Here is a 17,522-nt window from a genome sequence, read left to right on the forward strand (position 1 = left end):
CCAGCTGCGTAAGCACACGTCAGCTCACAATCCTCTGGATCTAAGCATAAAAGATCAACAACAATATACCTGAATGAGTAACAGCATTACAGTGCAGCTTACAACTGATGACAGGTTTTGCAAACTAACTTGCATGTTTTCAATACTTTAAATTTGTATACAGTGCACACAATACAAAGCCCATGCAGGCAACTCATTTGCATGGGGGTTGTGTTCCGGGTCATTTAGAGCGTTGGTGGGGTACGTATAAGCCCACCCCGCCCCCTTCCGGGGCCAAAAATAGTGCATGCGCCAGCGGTTGCACATGCCTCAAACTCGCACAAAATGGGAGTTGCCTATACTTGTAAGACTAATTCTCAGGGTAGAGACCCGTTTTTCAGTAATAAGGTTCTGTAAAGCTTCAGAACTGATAGCACTATGGTGACTGTTGTACACTGCAGTTATTGTGTTTGCGAGTCATTTTTATGACTAAAGCATCATCATCATCCACACTACCCCAAACTCAGAGCAGCAAGATACTCCAGGAGTTCCTGTGCTTTACCCAGGGTTGAGTTTCCCTGGAATGAAGTTGTTCTATGACTATGTTTATACAGAATTTATAAGATTCCAAAGCATTCTATCATGTATACATAAATGAGCTGTAAGAACCTGCACTATCTTGGTTTAAGTTCCCTGATTAATATTCATGCCATTTTAATGCCCTATATGCACTGGCCAAGCAGAATGTGAGTGCTTACTCACCATGAGGTTCCAGGCCGGGCTAAAAATTTAAAAATACAATGTTTAAATCATAAAAAATATATCGCTTAGGAGCTCAAGTCTGGGGAGGCACAGCCTTTCCTACAGAGATAGTTGTATGGTGTAGTAAGGAAAGATGTAGCTAGCATCAGAAATTGAGAATGTCTAATACACAGAGATTAGAGTACACTGTATTTGAAAAAAGCAGCAATCACAAGTTTCTTAATTATGATGCTTTGAATTACAAACATATTTTTACAGAAACATAGTACATTGATGCAGTACCTATGTAATGCACAGTTCCTCTATCATAAGCAGTTCCAGTTTGAATGCCCATGATAACTATTACATGCACAATCAATAATGTTGAATTGATTACCTGAACAAATCAAACAATAGTTGTGTCTGTGACATGAGCATTTGCTCTGCTACTGGAAACATGTGGAGAGATCAATCCTATGAAGGGTGAAGCATGAGTACCACCCCTACAAAGGTCCAGAGATGGCACAGTACCCAGTTATGGGTCTCCACCAAGTCCATGAAGAACATATAAATGACTACCTTTATAAATTTAATTGTACTGATATTCAAGTTGCAGTGCAAGACAGTAATTATACAAATTGAGTCAGAAACAAATACAGCAGCCATCATATCGTCAGCTGCATTCATAAGATATGTACCATGTCTCATATAGTTAGGCAGTTGGCAAGTTCAAGACAGACATTCAAGAGCTGCAACAGGAAGTTACATAAAATGTTTAACAAACCGTGACATAATATCACTGTAATTATACGTTATTGGTGGCAAAAACATATTTGCCCCATACACTAGTACTTCCGTTGTTACAAGCTACTTGCTCAGAAAAACGCCACTATGATACACATAAGTAGTTTGATCATGTAGCTTCTACAACATGAGGGTTTTTTAAAAAATCAAACACAAAGTTTGTATGTCATGTTCATTTTGGACACGCTGAATTAGAATATGAAACAATACCTTTTTAAATTGAACTTGCCAAGCCCTAGTCTTATTTAAAAACTAGTCTTGTTCAGTGTGTGTGTGTGTGTGTGTGTGTGTGTGTGTGTGTGTGTAGAGAGAGAGAGAGAGAGAGGGAGAGAGAGAAAACCATTAACAGAATGAAAAAGGTACTAGCACACTATAGGGGACAATCCAAAATAGGCCAAAAGATGAGTGAGATTACTCCTTAAATGCAACAAGACTTGGGGATTATCATGTTTGCATGGAGGCAATTCATGCAAGGGTGAATAAAGTTACCACCTTGGGCTGCATTAATTTTTATTGCATTTTCTGAAATTTAGGGTCTACAGCCAAGTTCCACCCTGTACCTAAGCACTGACACATTGCAGTCTTAAAGTTAGACAACAACTTCCAATAAACTTTGCCACAGTTAAGTTTTCCTTTTCCCCCAGATTCATGAAATGTTGGTTCCTATCCTATCCCCAAGTATTTATCTAAAAAATTAAAAATAAAATAAAAAAGCTAGCATGTGGGGTAGGTTGTGGGAGGCCATGCTTTAGGTTTCTTAAAACATTAATTTACTCACTGTGAAACAGGGGGCACTGGCACTTTTGTTGCAGTACTGTTGGTTAGGGAAACCCCAATAAGTATATCAGATTTTTTGCATCATTTATTCAAATCCTTTCCGCTTTTAGCCATGGTTGCATGCTTGCTCATCCCACCCTCCATTTACCTTATCACAAGGTACTGGGGGGGGGGGGGGAGAGGTGGTGGTTATGTGTAACAGTTGAATACCAGAAAAAAGCACTGAGTATAGTACAAATAGTGACCATTTTGCACAGGGGTTCTGTTCCTGACCCCTGTGTGCTACTGCAAAGAACATATAAGCCCAGCCTGCCTTCGTCCCATTCCAGAGCCACTTCTGGGTCAGCAATGACAAGTGTGTGCAAGATAGCAAGCTCACACTTCTCACTGAGTTTGTATATACTGTATAAAATTACATCTGCAACAGGCTCATTTATCATTATATCTTTGGGAATGATTAATGTCTTATGTAGCTGTATTGTTTCATACTTTCTGGCTATCCCATGATCATATTATGAAGTACTGTGGCTGTGTTCTGTGATACAAAACAAGCACTGCTAGGAGTTGTTTATTTTTGTTTTCCAGTGTATTTCTCATCAATGCAAAATTTTGTGTGGTGCAAGAAAAAAAAAATCTGAAAATGTGGCTGAGAGAAAAAAAAGTTTGAGAACCACTGGAATAATTGCTAGTTGTGTCATTTTAATTTTGTAAATTTTATACCATTGCATTTCATACTGCTACCTCATGATTATTGGTAGTAAGTGCTTAAGAAATTAAATTAATAATGATAAATAATGTAGCGTAGTGAACATGATGCCAGTAAATGCAATCTGTCTATCTGGTGACAGATGCAAAAAGCACTGTGTGTGTATGGGGGGGGCAATTAATTTGTGGCAGCATGGCAAAATAGGGAATGTTGGTTTGATTGCCTTTGCAATAGGAATGCATTTCTTTCCCATTCACACCTGAACAATGGGTGAACTGTTTAACACCCACCCCTTTCTTAATGGTACCCTGTTTAAAATGCCAAAAAGGGGGATTCATGAAACTGTTTGTGGAAGTATACCTCTTTATTTCAGTTTAGTACAAATAACAACTATCAGCTGAAACTGTAGGTAGACTTAAGCAGAGTTTTCTGTTGCATCATTGACTGATCTAAAAACCTTTGAAAGGTGTAATGCTAAAATCTTAATAGACATCTTAAGAACTGAGCAAGCAATGACTCAGATTACCGTACATATCATAGAGGTGGCTATGTATGCTACAATCAAACAGCATTAACGCAAAAGTGTGCATGAATAAGCAAATATTTAAAGTTGTCTCTACTTAAGCTACACAAACAATTGCCGTCTGTCACATTCATCTAAATTTAAATTGCTGAATGTGTTATCTACAAAAAAACAGGCAATTTCCTTCCAAAGCACTTAGAAAGTGATATAACTAGACCAAACTAACCTCTGAACACAGGAAGCCATTCTTATTTAACATCAACTGGAAGAATGCTAGTTTAAAAATGCAGGAGATGAAAGGTTTCCACTATGCCAGCTCCCTCAGCCAATAAAGCAAGATGAGCGCCGCAACCCCAGAGTCGTCCATGGCTGGACCTAACAGTCAGGGGTCCCTTTACCTTTAAGTTGGGAATCCATTAAACAGCATACTCTGGGTTGAATTTATATTTAATAGCTAACCTGGCCGAATTTTTGGTCACAGAAATTTGAGGCGAAAACCGTCATAATCACTCCCACATATTCTTTCCATGAACTGCTTGCACTTTTTTCCTCCAATTAGCAGCTTCAATCATTTTCTTTAAAGTGATCAGAGCCAATCAGGCATCACAAGGAGCCTGGCATCAAATCACCACAACAAATCAGAGTCAAGACAATGCTCCCTGCTATTACTTTGAATTAGCAAGAATTGAATCAATTTTTAATACATCCCAAATATTTACTACACAGAGCTAATGGGGTGGGGGAATCAGTTGGGCGGGCACAGGGATTGGAGTTTAAGGCAATAGTTGAAGTGTGTGAAGTCGAGCACCCTCCTGTCAGTTGCATATTTTCCAGTGCCTTGTTATGAACCTAATATGTGGAGCTGCATTGTACTCCTTTCAGGAAGTTGTTTTACCAGCCTCTCAAGCCTTGGTTGCTATAGAAACAAGCCAATCAAGGTTGTTTCACCATGGCAGGGGAGAGAAGAGGATATATTTTACATACTGGTAAAGACCTTAAGAGCAGCAACTGAGCCCTTCAGTTTGACTCTGTGTTTTCTGTTAGCACCAACCATCATTTCCTTAGAATACAATTCCAGGATTCATAAGCATCTTCATTCTTAACATCCACAATATACTCGATGCAGATACTGTTGCCTCCAAGGACAGAACAACATTTTTAGAGTAAAGAGCAGGTTTCCCTTCACCAACCTGTTGGTGCTGTTTTGTTTATCACCAATCATCCAATATTGGATCGATCGTGGATGAGGGGGCCAACTTGGTGTGTATTACTCGGCTTGCATCCTGCTCCCTACTCAAGCTGGTAGAGATTGCTGGCATGGCATCTCTTCACATTTGGGGCTTGCTTAAATTATGGTTACCAGACGTCCTTGTTTCCAGGGAACAGTCCTCAGATTTACAAATTTGTCCCTGGACAAAATCCGTCTCCGGAATGTCTCCAGATTTCATTTAATGTCCCTGGATTTATATTTTAAGTGTTGTAGATTAGTAGGGATTGCTTCAATGGCACAAGACACATTATATGAGGCAAAATGGCAGACACCACAGCAGCGAGCAGCTCCTGAAGCCAGCCAGAGCCAACTGTGCTACCAAGCTGGTTCCGGGCTGCTGAGACTGCCGCTGCTGCTGCCACTGCCGAGGGGGAACCGGGGACGCCCGGCGTGTCAACTGGGGGAACCGCTGATGCACACACACACACACCCGCGACCCAAATCGAGCTGGGAGTGAGAGCACCTGACTACCCAGCCGATTGCCCAGCAGCGCTCTGGGGCCAGGAAAAACCTGGAGCCAATGCAGGGAGAAGGAGGGGAGGAGAAGGAGAAGGAAGAGAGAGAGGAAGGATAAAAAAAGGTGAGCCCCGACCTTACCGTGCCGCTGCCGCCACTGAGGAAGAGAGGTAAGAGAGCACCAGGAGGGCAAGGACACGTGGCCAAGCCCAGGCCCAACCTGAGCCTACTCCATGGTAGCTAGCACTCCAAGAGAGCAGGCCGGGGCCCAGAGGAAGGCCGTGCGACAGAGGAGACCACAGAAGAGAAGATATTACTTCTTCTTTTTTTAATATATTTTTTCTCCTCTTTTCAAAAAAAAAAAGTGTCCCCAGATTCTTTGAAAAAAATCTAGTAACCTTAAGTCAAACTGACCCTTAATTTTTAGCCCACACAAGTGAATACCCATGGATGGCAGAGGAACAAAATGTTCTTCATCTCAAATTAGAGACACTGCCTCAGTAGTTTAATGAAGCCCCTGCTCACTTTCAGGTTTGTAAGTGTGTGTAGAAATGATTATTCAGTCAATTAAATGTCCACAAAAAGTACCGTAACTGACAGTCATAATTGCCAATTACATAATCCTATGTAAATACAATGTTTTCTTAAAGATACTGATTCGTTCAAATAGTCTTGACAATTCCTGCTGGTAACAATTTTAACTCTTACTTCCTGAAAGCAGAGTTACTGTAAGCCACAGTGATTGCAGACATTAAATGTCACCAAAATCAGGGTTGCCAAAATATGATGCATCATAATACAGACGTAGTTCTGGTACATCAGTTAAGTCATGGTTTGGACATCATGACTGCTTTTTGCAGGCATAAGAATATTTGAAGAGCTCTTCAGAATCAGGCCAAAATTCCATCTAGTCCAGCCTCCTAGTGGCCAACCAGATGCCTATGGGAAGCCCACATGCAGGACTTGAGTGCAATGGCACTCTCCCCACTTGTGTACCACCTCTGATACTGGATATTCAACACCACCATCATGACTAGTAGTCAATGATAGCCTTCTAATAGAATCAAAGAATTGTAGAATTGGAAGGGACCCTGAGGGTCATCTAGTGCAAACCCTTGCAATGCAGGAATCTCAGCTAAAGCATCCATGGCAGATGGCCACCTAACCTCCAATTATAACAACATTATCCTTCAATTAGTAACCCCCTTTTAAAGCTGTCCAGTTTGGTGGCTATCACTACATCTTGTAAGCAACTAATTCTACATTTTCCGTGTGTGCTGTGTGAAAAATTCCATTGTGTGCTATGTGGAAAAGTACTTCCAAGTACAATCACACAATTACTGGCTTGAGATAATCATAGGCTGCCTGATAACACAATGACGAACTACCACCTGAGCAAACCTTGAAAAGGGAGGAGGGAATCCACATATGAAGGGGGAATGATTTTTATCAGAAAATATTTAGATTTACTGATTAAAAGCCAGCTGAGTATGGGGAACAAATGCTGGCAAAGAGCCTGCACCACATCTGAATAGCTCTAGTCTAGTTTGATAGAAGAATTATAGTTATTTTTACACTTTTAAGAGTAGCAGTCACTTTTAAACACTTACAATTACAAAAAAAGAGCCTACTCATTTTTATACTGCCTAAAGTTCTTTGGAGCTTTCCAGTTTTCCCCACACTGAAACTTTCACAGTTTGAGAGCCACAGACATGATCATCAGAGCAGGGGAGGAGGGGGAGCAGAGAAAACAGTGCACAAAGAAAAAAAATCAGTGCACACCTAATACCCATGGCATTTTTTACAACTAAATGAGGCCTGCTCTGGTTAAGTATTGTTTGCTACACAGGGTGTGGAATGCTAGATCAATTGGGTGATAGGTTTCTTTAACCATAGTAGCACCAAGAACAGGTTAAAGCCCATGCCAGGGTTAAAGTGAAAGCCCAACCAGATTTCTGTTTTAAGATGTCTAGGGGGAATTTGTAACAAAATGTTGCAGTGCTGAGTGTTCCTGTTCAGTGCTCCAGTCATCAAACCCCAGGATATTCCAATCTACTCCAATTTTCAATCATACACACCACCCAAGCCAATGTTTTGTATCTACTGAGCATGCCCAACCCTGATTTGGTTGTTCTGTGGTCCCCCCCAGCAAACACTGAGGTTCCACAAGGTTCCTCCACATCTGTCAATACCTCCTTCTCGGGCATGTATGGTGCCATTTTGGTTTGTTAAGGATCTGCACTCACCTTGGAAATAGAGAGCTTGTTGTACTTGAAGAGTACAGAATTGAATCTTACTGAAGAAACAATGTAGATATCAGTACATGCAGCCTTTGAAAACATGACCTTTGGAACCAAGCTTAATAGTCTCTTTACTACCGTCAAGCTATGTATTATGTAATACCATCCTAGGAGGTCTTATCAAGATGGTGGGGCACATTTCTGCATGAAGAAAGATTAGAATGTTTTGGCTTATTTAGCAGAGAAATGGTAAGAGGCTTATTCACAGTGTGGAGAAAGGGGATACAGAAGTTTTTCTCTCTTGGTAGTAAAACTCAGGGTCACCTAATGAAACTGACTGGCAATCAATTCAGGATAGAAAAAATATAGTAGTACTTCATACAAACTATAATTAGCTTAGAAAGTTCACTGCCACAAGATTTGTTGATGGCCATAAAGGTGATGAGACAAATAGAGAAGACTGTCAATGGGTGTTATCTATGACAGTTAAATTCAGCCTCCAGATTGAGGCATCACCATCTCCTCTATTTCAGATTAATGCATTTATGTGCTTGAAAAGTTATAATCAAAACCCACCCATGCACAAGAGGGAGGCACTGGCAGACTCAGGACAAACCTCAGGTTTCAGGGTACAAAAATATTTAGAGAGGGGGAAATCATTAAAAAGATACCCCTCAAAAAAATAATAATCCAATAAAGACTTCATGGCTACAGAATGCTTTCAGACTAAGGGGAGGTGGGCTGCAAAGCGGGTTGGAATGGAAATGGAATAGAGCAGCAAAGTAAGGAGGACAAAGGAAGAGAAGCACAACACAGGAATATTAAAAAGATTCAGAAAGTCCTATCACTCTGTCGATAGGTCATTTTCTAGTTGGCATAGAGAAGCAATGTCTAAATGTCCCCAGAGATGGAAGCGAGAGGAGTCATAAAAATCAATTAAGAAATTAACCACATTAACACAGCTAGGATTGAGCACAGGTAGGTCAACTTCCAAAATGGAGAACTGCCCTCCAAAACAGCCCATTGAGGAATGAGCATACTCAGTAACCACATAATGCTGATTGACTGAAGAGATGGAATGGATGGTATTGCAGTGGGGGACATGTCTGACTACACTGAACAGTGTTGCAGGTCCCACTTGTTGCTATTAATCCTAGGTCATATGTGGGCTGTAGGAAGGAGGGCTCTGTTCTCTTCATGCCCTTCTCATTGGTTTTAGCAATGCTCTGGCTATTGTAGTCAGCAGCTGAAGTGGGCTATTGTACTCAGCAGCTGAAGTGGGATCTGATCAATTCTGCTATGGTAGTGTGGCCAGCCCACTAGTTCCGAGACCCACCCAACAGATTCTTGTATAACTAAAGGAATGGAAGCTCTGTAGAGGTCTGAAATGGGCTGCAACTTCCTGTCATAGGACCTGTGAAATGTTGGTTTGGGAAAACTTAATGAATAAAGTCCCAAAGGCTCTGAAGCTCCTCTTCTCCAAAGCATAGCATTGCAAATTTATGTAGCACAGCAGCACTTACAAAATGTTTTCAAAGCTTGTGATCTTACAAAACATGTCCTTAATTGCAACGGCATTGCAAAGGGCTACAAAGGTAGATAGAAATTTGGTGAGCAGTTGTTTTTGAGTGCTTGCATCATTGGCATTCCAAAAATAGAGCAAACAGGTCTCAGGAACTTAGCATTCCTATATAAAAGTTTGACTCCCCGCCCCCCAAACTATATTCATGTTCCTACTCTAACAAATTAATGCCTCTAGGCTTGGTGTAGGGAGAACATGTCACTTCTGCTTTCTCACTGAAAAGTATGTTTATGTGTTCACAGTTGCAAAATTATAATACTGTAAGTAGGAAATGATTTTGCATTATCTTAAAATAACTCCAGTTCAATTCAGCAAAAATGTTACCATATTGGTCAGCATCTTCTAAAGCATATTTTTGAGGCTGAACTACATATTGGCAAAATTACATGAAAGAGATTGAGAATTGCATTATTTTTAAGTCCCAGGATTTTTATTTTTATTTAAAACTTACTCCACATACAAAATTAGCACATTAGGGGCAGGGCTGGGAAAGGCTAGGACGCTAGTCTTCTGAAATGTTTCAGAAATTTTTACATAAGGTAGAACAGTACAGATGGGAAATAGCATTTTTATTCAGTGTGTTTTAGGAAAGCCCATTGCGATCTGGTTACACATGTAGTGGAGCTGATCTCCTTGTTTACTGAAGACTGATATACATCTAAGACAGAACTTGGGAGTGCCCAAGCACAGTGGCCTTGGGTAAGAAGAGGTATGGTGTGAGAGAAGGAGCATGTCAGAGAAGCAAGACATGACACACAGTTACTGCTGTGTGCTGGTCCCTCTAGCTAGCTAGAGGGCTTGTGGTTGTTCTATCAGTGCTCAGGTCTGCAGATGCTGCCATTAAATAAAATCTCTCTCATCCATTATTTGATTGTGGATGAGAAGGATGACATGGCTAACATTGTTATAGTTAAACAATTATATGACCTCACATAGACGTCTGAAGGCAGCCCTGTTTGTGGAAGTGTTTAAGTGTTTGTTTCATCCCTTTATATTTTGTTGGAAGCTGCCCAAGAGTAGCTTGGATAACCCAGTCAGATGAGTGGGGTATAAGAAATATTTATCATTATTATTTACTGCTGGTACTACTGCTGCTGCTACTACCAAGACCTGGGTGCATGAGCAGGGTGGGATTTGCCCAGTTGGGTACTTGATTCAGCACTGGGCAGACCTGGAGCTCAGGAAAGGTTGCTATACAGATCTTTTTCTCCAGCTTCCTGTCTGCTTGAGAGTGTTTGTGCCTTATGTTGGGCAATTAGGAAAGATGGGGGAAGCTGCTGGTTTACAGTCCACCTCACTGCCCAGCAGTCTTTCTGCCTGAGCTGACAGAAGTGATATCAGACATGGCATTGAAGATCCAAACGTTGTTGATTTGGGGGAACTTCAACATTGAGGCTGAGCCCATAATACTGAGGTAGCTCAGGACTTCATGGCCATGATAACTTTGGAGCTGTCCCAACCTGCCATCAGACCAAAGAATGTGACAGGCCACAGTCTGGACCTGGTCTTCTTGACCAGGCAAGGAGGAGGAAAATAAATCCACTACTAGGGCTGGGTGATACCTGTTTTTCAACATTGTGCTATGTCACCAGCTAAATATTGTGATATACTGATGTATCATGACGTCTGAAATGTATCTCGACTGCTTCTACCTCCCCACGTCCTTCCACCTTAAGAATGAAATAAGGTGAGGAGGAAGAAGCAGCTGATACACATCGCCCCACCCTATCCACTACTACTGGTCCCAGAACTCACAGCTTGCCTCTGCCTACTGTGAGCAATGTGTTAGTTTCATGGTTCTTTAGATCAGAAAGCAGAGGTACAAATTAAGTTAGTTACATGAGCCTTAGAAGAATTCACACTCCCCACTCACCCCTTTCTAAATAGGCAACTTTCAATATGTCATAGAGCTATAAAGTTCAAGATGTCCACCAAGCTAGTATAGGCTCTTTGTATGCAGGGGCGGAGGAAGGGGGTTGCGATGGGTGTGGGCTACCCCAGGTGTCATCACTGAGGGGGTCAAAAAATGCTGGCCGGCACTCACAGAGGGGCCTCCTGGGAGAGACACGGTGGCTTGGGCGTGCGCAGGCTCGACACTGCCCAAACCTCCCCAGCTGTAGGGCGGCTGAGTGGGAGGAGGCAGGCAGACTCCAGAGGCCCTGCGGTGTGCCCCACCTCTATGGGCGGCTCACCCCACCCTCGCCACGCACCAGGACGCAATGTCCCAGGCACCTGAGCAGCTTCTTCCGCCGCTGTTTGTATGATCTTAAGCAGCTCTTTGGATGCTAGCAAATGTATCAAGAATCACAGAATTGTAGAGTTGGAAGAGACCTTGAGGGTCATCTAGTCTAGGCCTGATATCTGGTTTTCAAAATCAGGGCTCTCTGAAGAGAGCTGAGGACTGGAGGCCATGTGTGAAATGCTGGCGATGCACGGTGCTGGCATTCACAATATATTGCCGGGGTCAAAATTCTGAAATCATTACCATGATCTAGATTTCAAACTGGTTTTGGATGGTCTATCTATTGATTGCCCTTTCCTAATCTAATCCAACCCCTTGGGGGGAAAAACTCAACACAGGCCAATCAAAATGGTATGAAAGTAGGCATTCCTTCAGGATGCTGAATCCAAGCCATGTAAGGCTTGTAAAGGTAAGCAGATGAACTTTGAACTGTGTTTGGAAACAAAATACAAGCTGCACAGTTTTTCAAATACTGGCGAGTGGTGTTCCCAACAATCAGTTATATATTTCACTAATTCCACTTCCAGACAGTATTCAAAAGCAGTCCCACATACAACACATTAGTCCATTCTGGAGGCACACCTGGGCTTCTAGTGACAAAGCTGGACATGGGAATATCCCCCAAAGCTGTAAGAAATCTTGGGGCAGGCACCAGTCAGTACCATGCCATCCAGAATAGGTTAAATCATCAAGCCACAAGCATTCACCTTAATGGGGCTGAATTTCAGTTAATTGGCCCTTATCCAGCCCGTTATTCTGTCTGGGCACCAGTTCAGAACTTCCACCGCTTCACCCAACTTGGATGAAAAAGAAATACAGCTGCGTGTCATCAGCATACTGATGCCAAGAATGAGCTCCCATGATTCTCATATTTCAGATTCTCTCTTAAAACACTTCCTCTGAAATATTTCTAAAATATTGGATACAGGTATCTCTTCTTCAGCAGAGTGAGAGACCAAGTCCTGACCAGTGACTAATTTTTTTCTAGCATCAAATGTGCTGGCTGGTGACAGGGCTCTGATAACCTGTGAGATACTAAAGGGGCAAAACTAGGCTTTATTTCACCTAAGTCAAAGACCCAGTTTGGCACACACCTTGACAGCATACTACAACATTTCCAGCAATATAGATTTCCTAGACAATTTGTGAGTATCTAAGAAAGCTGTTGTGATCACACAAATCCATACTAATAAGGAAGCTGAAATATTTTTATTGGACAGAATGCTGATCTTTTGAATCCCATTTGCATTCTTCAGTCACTATATTTCTTTAACACATACTGCACTCTGCCAAGTTTCAGTTTAACCTACGAGAGTCCCCTTTGTGCCCCCTTGTTTATACTTTAAAATATCCAGTTTTGAACTGCATACGTAGGAAGCCTGCAATAATGTTATGAAGGTATTTAAGGCATCTCACTGCTCCCAAGCAACTGAAACTCCCATCCCTCAGTTTTCAATTGCCTATTATTAATCCACTTTGTCTCCTCTCCAATCAAATACACTTCATATCTCATTTCATTGCAGTTCCTTATTTCATCAGTAACATTCTATATCAGAGTAACATGCTTCAAAAACACTTCCACTGCAGTTCATATACTTCCTAAAGAAATAGGGGTAGGGTAAGGGGAACAGAATCTTGAGATGTCAGTGAACTATTAAATATGAAACCAATTACTACCATAATGGGGCTCTGCAATGGGACCAACATTGCTACCACATGCTACAGGGCATAACAACGAAGCAGAATTACACAGCAGTCATGCATGCATTTACGGTACCTCTAAAGCCATGAGGTCTGAAGTGCTCATTCTATATAGTGGAACAAGGTTTGTATTTCTTCTGCATAACTAGAAAATGATGACATCTTTATAAACATGAAAAATTGAACAAGAAACTCACAAAATTTCTCTTTTAAAAAACCCTTTAAAGCTTTTAAAAGCACTGGTCACACTGGCAACTTGAAAACTCTTCCTTTCCTCCAGCAATAGGTGCAGTTGACTTTCAGTAATCAGTATCAGCTTTGGATACTGCTTAATATTTTCCGTATATAGTGGTATCTCTGGTTACGAACTTAATTCGTTTCGGAGGTCCGTTCTTAACCTGAAACCATTCTTAACCTGAGGTACTACTTTAGCTAATGGGACCTCCTGCCGCCGCCACCACCGCACGATTTCTGTTCTGGGTTAGCAGAGTCTGTAACCGGAAGTGTTTGTAACCTGAGGTGTTTGTAACCTGAGGTACCACTGTAGCAATTTTGTGTTTAACAACGTGTATGTTTATAATAGTCCTACTGTTTGTGTAGTCACACGGAGCAGAACTATTTTGTTTAGAATCATCCAAGCCCACATTAGGAAGTTCAGCAAGTTAATTCACTATCTATAGTGTCCATGCCAGACTCTCAAACACAATACAAACTTACACTGATTCCATCTGAAAAAGATACATTTTCAGCCCAACAACTTCAAACAATTCTGACCTTTCAAATATTCAAACCATGCTTCCAAACAGGATGTGCCCACATGCCAAGTCACAGGCTCTAACCAACTCCAGGAAACATGCATTTAACTTCAAATGCTTACAAGTTATCCTAATGAGTCCAATTGTTTACTCACATTAAATGTTTCTAGGACTGGAGCTTGAACCATAAGATGATCTGAAACCTGCCTAGGGATATTGGAAACCTAGGAAAGTCATAGGTGGAGAAGCATCTATTAAGGTCTTCAGACAAGTTGTCATTGCGGGAATCAAATCATTTTATAAATAAGTGCTTAGAAATCCACTTCAATAAAGATCAATCACACACAATAGTGTGATTTGTATATTTGTGTAAATGGCAACACACACAAATTATATTTCAGGAACTATCCCTGAAGTACAGCAAAAACAATCTCTGTAGGAAAGTGTTAAGTTTGAATAAGGGATTAAATTAGTATTATTAATCCTGCTGTTATTATTTTTACAGATGACACTGTTTGTAATTCAGCTACCAAAGACAAAGAGAAACTGTAATACATTATAATCTAGATCTGAAAATGAATTAAGTTGAATACACATATACGACTATAAAAGGTAAAGGTAAAGGTACCCCTGCCCGTACGGGCCAGTCTTGACAGACTCTGGGGTTGTGCGCCCATCTCACTCAAGAGGCCAGGGGCCAGCGCTGTCCGAAGACACTTCCGGGTCACGTGGCCAGCGTGACATCGCTGCTCTGGTGAGCCAGAGCCGCACACGGAAACGCCGTTTACCTTCCCGCTAGTAAGCGGTCCCTATTTATCTACTTGCACCCGGAGGTGCTTTCGAACTGCTAGGTTGGCAGGCGCTGGGACCGAGCAGCGGGAGCGCACCCCGCCGCAGGGATTCGAACCGCCGACCTTTCGATCGGCAAGTCCTAGGCGCTGAGGCTTTAACCCACAGCGCCACCTGCGTCCCATATACGACTATAGTGCAACACAAACAAAAGTAGATATGCTTACATTTTCGGCAAAACACAGAAAACACTTGAGGGTTTTTTTGTAAATTCTATATGATGATAGTTAGACACTACCTTTATTAAATACAAAGTAATGTATAATTTTGAGTTGGGGAGAGATTTTCAGGGTGGAGTAAGTAAGGAGAAGGAAAAAATGTTGCTAGACATGACAGAAACCCCTATCCTCACTTTGTAACAATCTTAAGAGAACAGAGTCATTCTGCATTCTTAATTATATTAGATTGTATCTGTAAAAAGACCTCAGGTTGCAACAAGACATGCTGAGACCAAGAATGGTCTCTCCCTTTCAATACATGTGACTCAGAATTGTTATAAAGTAAGTAGCTGAAGTAAAGAAAAACATATTAGTAAAGCAGGAGATTGATTTTAGACAAATAGCCAACTGAGAGTATTTCCCAGGAGCTGGTAGACTTAAGCATGTGAAATGCCTCTTCCATTCTGTTTTGAGACTGATACAAACTTCGGTTTCATCATGTTCAACATTTTCCCTTTTCTCTACACCCCCATTTTTTGTTTAACAACCAGTCTGAAGACTTATGATCAACTCAGAAGCTTGCATGATTTGTCATTCCAGCTGGTCTTAATAAAGGTACAGTGGAACCTCGGTTTTTGAACGTAATCCATTCCAAAAGAATGTCTGACTTCCAAAACGTAAGCAATTACTTCCGGGTTTTTGACGTTCAGGTTCTGAATCGTTCAGCTTCTGAAACGCTCGAAAACAGAGATTCCACTGCATTCATGTTACTCTCTCTTTATTGAACTTTTCTAGTAAACCTGCAACCAAACAGATTCAGGCAAATGCTGGCTTCTATACTTTCAAGGAGAGAATGGCCACTAACTTGATCTGCAAAAAGTCTCTATGGTTGTAGCAAACTGCAGACTGGGGCTTCCAATGACAACCAGCAACATCTTCCCCCAACCTCTATTTTGTCTCTCAAGTGTTATTTTGCTCTCAAATAACAAGTGTTTACTTGCATTCCAGTCTTAGACAAAGTTCTGGTGGACTTGAAAGCTTAGACAGTATATTAGTTCTGTGATTTTAAAACTGGTCCTAATAAAGGTACTGATTTACTATTCCAGTATGAAATTTATACTTTAGAGATCCAGTGTTTTACCTTATTTTTCACAGTCACCTCACTGACCACCAGGCAGGCAAACTAACTATTCTTTGGAACAATTATTAGACCTGAGAGAGTCAGGATGATAAGCTGAGAATAGCTGAATTGTTATCTACAAAGGCCAAGAAATGGCCTTCTTAGATATATGAAGCTAACACACTCCTGTCCCAATCACAGTGAGGGAGATATTACAAGTCACATCACCAGCTTTTTGAGGAAGGGCACACACAAAAGAAAACCTGAGACATTAAAAAAGCAGCCATACAGCTGTGAGAAGTTAGGGCAGAGGAGGGATGCATCCCAGGAACACCATAAAGGTTTGGATTCTGCAGAACTAGAAAAAGTACACAATTATAGTGCAGTACCCATCAGCCCTAAGAGCTACAGTTAACCTGTACACAACATCTACTTGATTTTACATTGCTTACATCTGTCGAATCCTTTGCATGCAGACTCCCATTTGCTTCATTTTCTTTCTGTCTGTCCTATACTCCCTTCTCTAAAAGAAACCTTCAACTGCACACACAGAGGGAAATGGAAAAGGTGCCAGTGGTGGAACCCATCTTAGGTCCAGGCACTCACAAGCTGAAGACCATGACTCCAAGCCTTAGAATTATAAGTCATGCCTGAGGCAGGTAAAAAAGAGCAACTTCACACTAAAAATGCAGAAAAGGGAAGCACGATTTGGCTGAAAAGTTAGAGATTAATGAACAGAGGTTGAGTTTTTTGGATCCCACCCTCACCTAGGACCTGTGTAAAGTACAAATCAGCCTCACGCCACAATCTCCGGTGTTGACGCCAGTACTTCTCAAAACAAAAGTTTACAATAGACGCTTCCCCAGCCAAAAAGCCTCGCTGCCTCTTTCTAGAGGGAACCGCAGCTGAAAAGCCACTTTCTCCAGGGAACCCGGAAGCCCCAGAAACACGCCCCTGCCACCTTTGCACCTCGCCGCCCAGAGCCCCTCTTTCCTCCGCGCACCCGCCAGAGCTAGCAGAGGCGCGATGCTTCGGACCTCTCTGCGCCCGAGGGAACCCCGGAGGCGCCGCCGCCGCGCTCGGAAAACACATGGGCGGCCGCCGCTGCGCCTCCAAAAGGCGGGGATTCTGCCCGCGGACAACCGCACCTCAAGGCGCTCGAGGAGACACACCCCCAGCCGCCCCACGGCAAGGCAGCCTGGCGCGGGCTCCCTCGGCCCCCCCCCCTCCGAGCAACTCCGCCCCCCCCCAGGTCGAAGCACCTACCTGAGGAGGCTGGAGAGCGGGTGCCCCCCGCCGCTGCCGCTGCCACCTCCGCCGCCGCCCCCCGAGGACCCGGAGCCGCCGCCGGAGCCGAAGCCCGAGCTGAGGCGCTTGCCCGAAAGCAGCTTCTCCACGGCGGGGAGGTTCCCGGTGCGGGCGGCCTCCAGCAGCTCCTGCTCTTTCCCCATGGCCCGGCCCCGGCCCGGGAAGCCAAACCCCCCGCCTCTATACTACTACCCGTCTTCGGCTGCCGCCGCCGCCGCCGCCGCCGCCGCTGCCTCAGCCCAGCCGGCGCGTCCTTCCGGGGCGGAGCCAAGGAGGCCACGCCCCCTCGCCGAGCGGCGCCTGCCCCCAGC

General features: G+C 42.8%; 1 protein-coding gene across 18 annotated transcripts in view; it reads right to left on the reverse strand.

Moving 5' to 3' along the window:
- The window catches only part of ANKS1A (ankyrin repeat and sterile alpha motif domain containing 1A), a 116,678-nt gene extending 99,203 nt beyond the window's left edge, over positions 1-17,475 (reverse strand). For 11 of the 18 annotated variants that reach the window (XM_083744908.1, XM_083744920.1, XM_083744917.1 and 8 more), the window contains exon 1: positions 17,170-17,469. In XM_083744908.1, the coding sequence (XP_083601034.1) occupies positions 17,170-17,354 (185 nt within the window). In that variant the 5' untranslated portion in view covers positions 17,355-17,469. Of the gene's footprint in view, positions 1-13,931; positions 13,996-17,169 lie in introns of those variants that run through there. The other 7 variants (XM_083744911.1, XM_083744909.1, XM_083744922.1 and 4 more) reach the window with 5 other exon arrangements.
- Positions 17,476-17,522: the final 47 nt, after the last annotated feature.

Source organism: Podarcis gaigeae, assembly GCF_964106915.1.
Source record: "Podarcis gaigeae genome assembly, chromosome: 6".
In the NCBI taxonomy this organism is placed as follows: Eukaryota; Metazoa; Chordata; class Lepidosauria; order Squamata; family Lacertidae; genus Podarcis; species Podarcis gaigeae.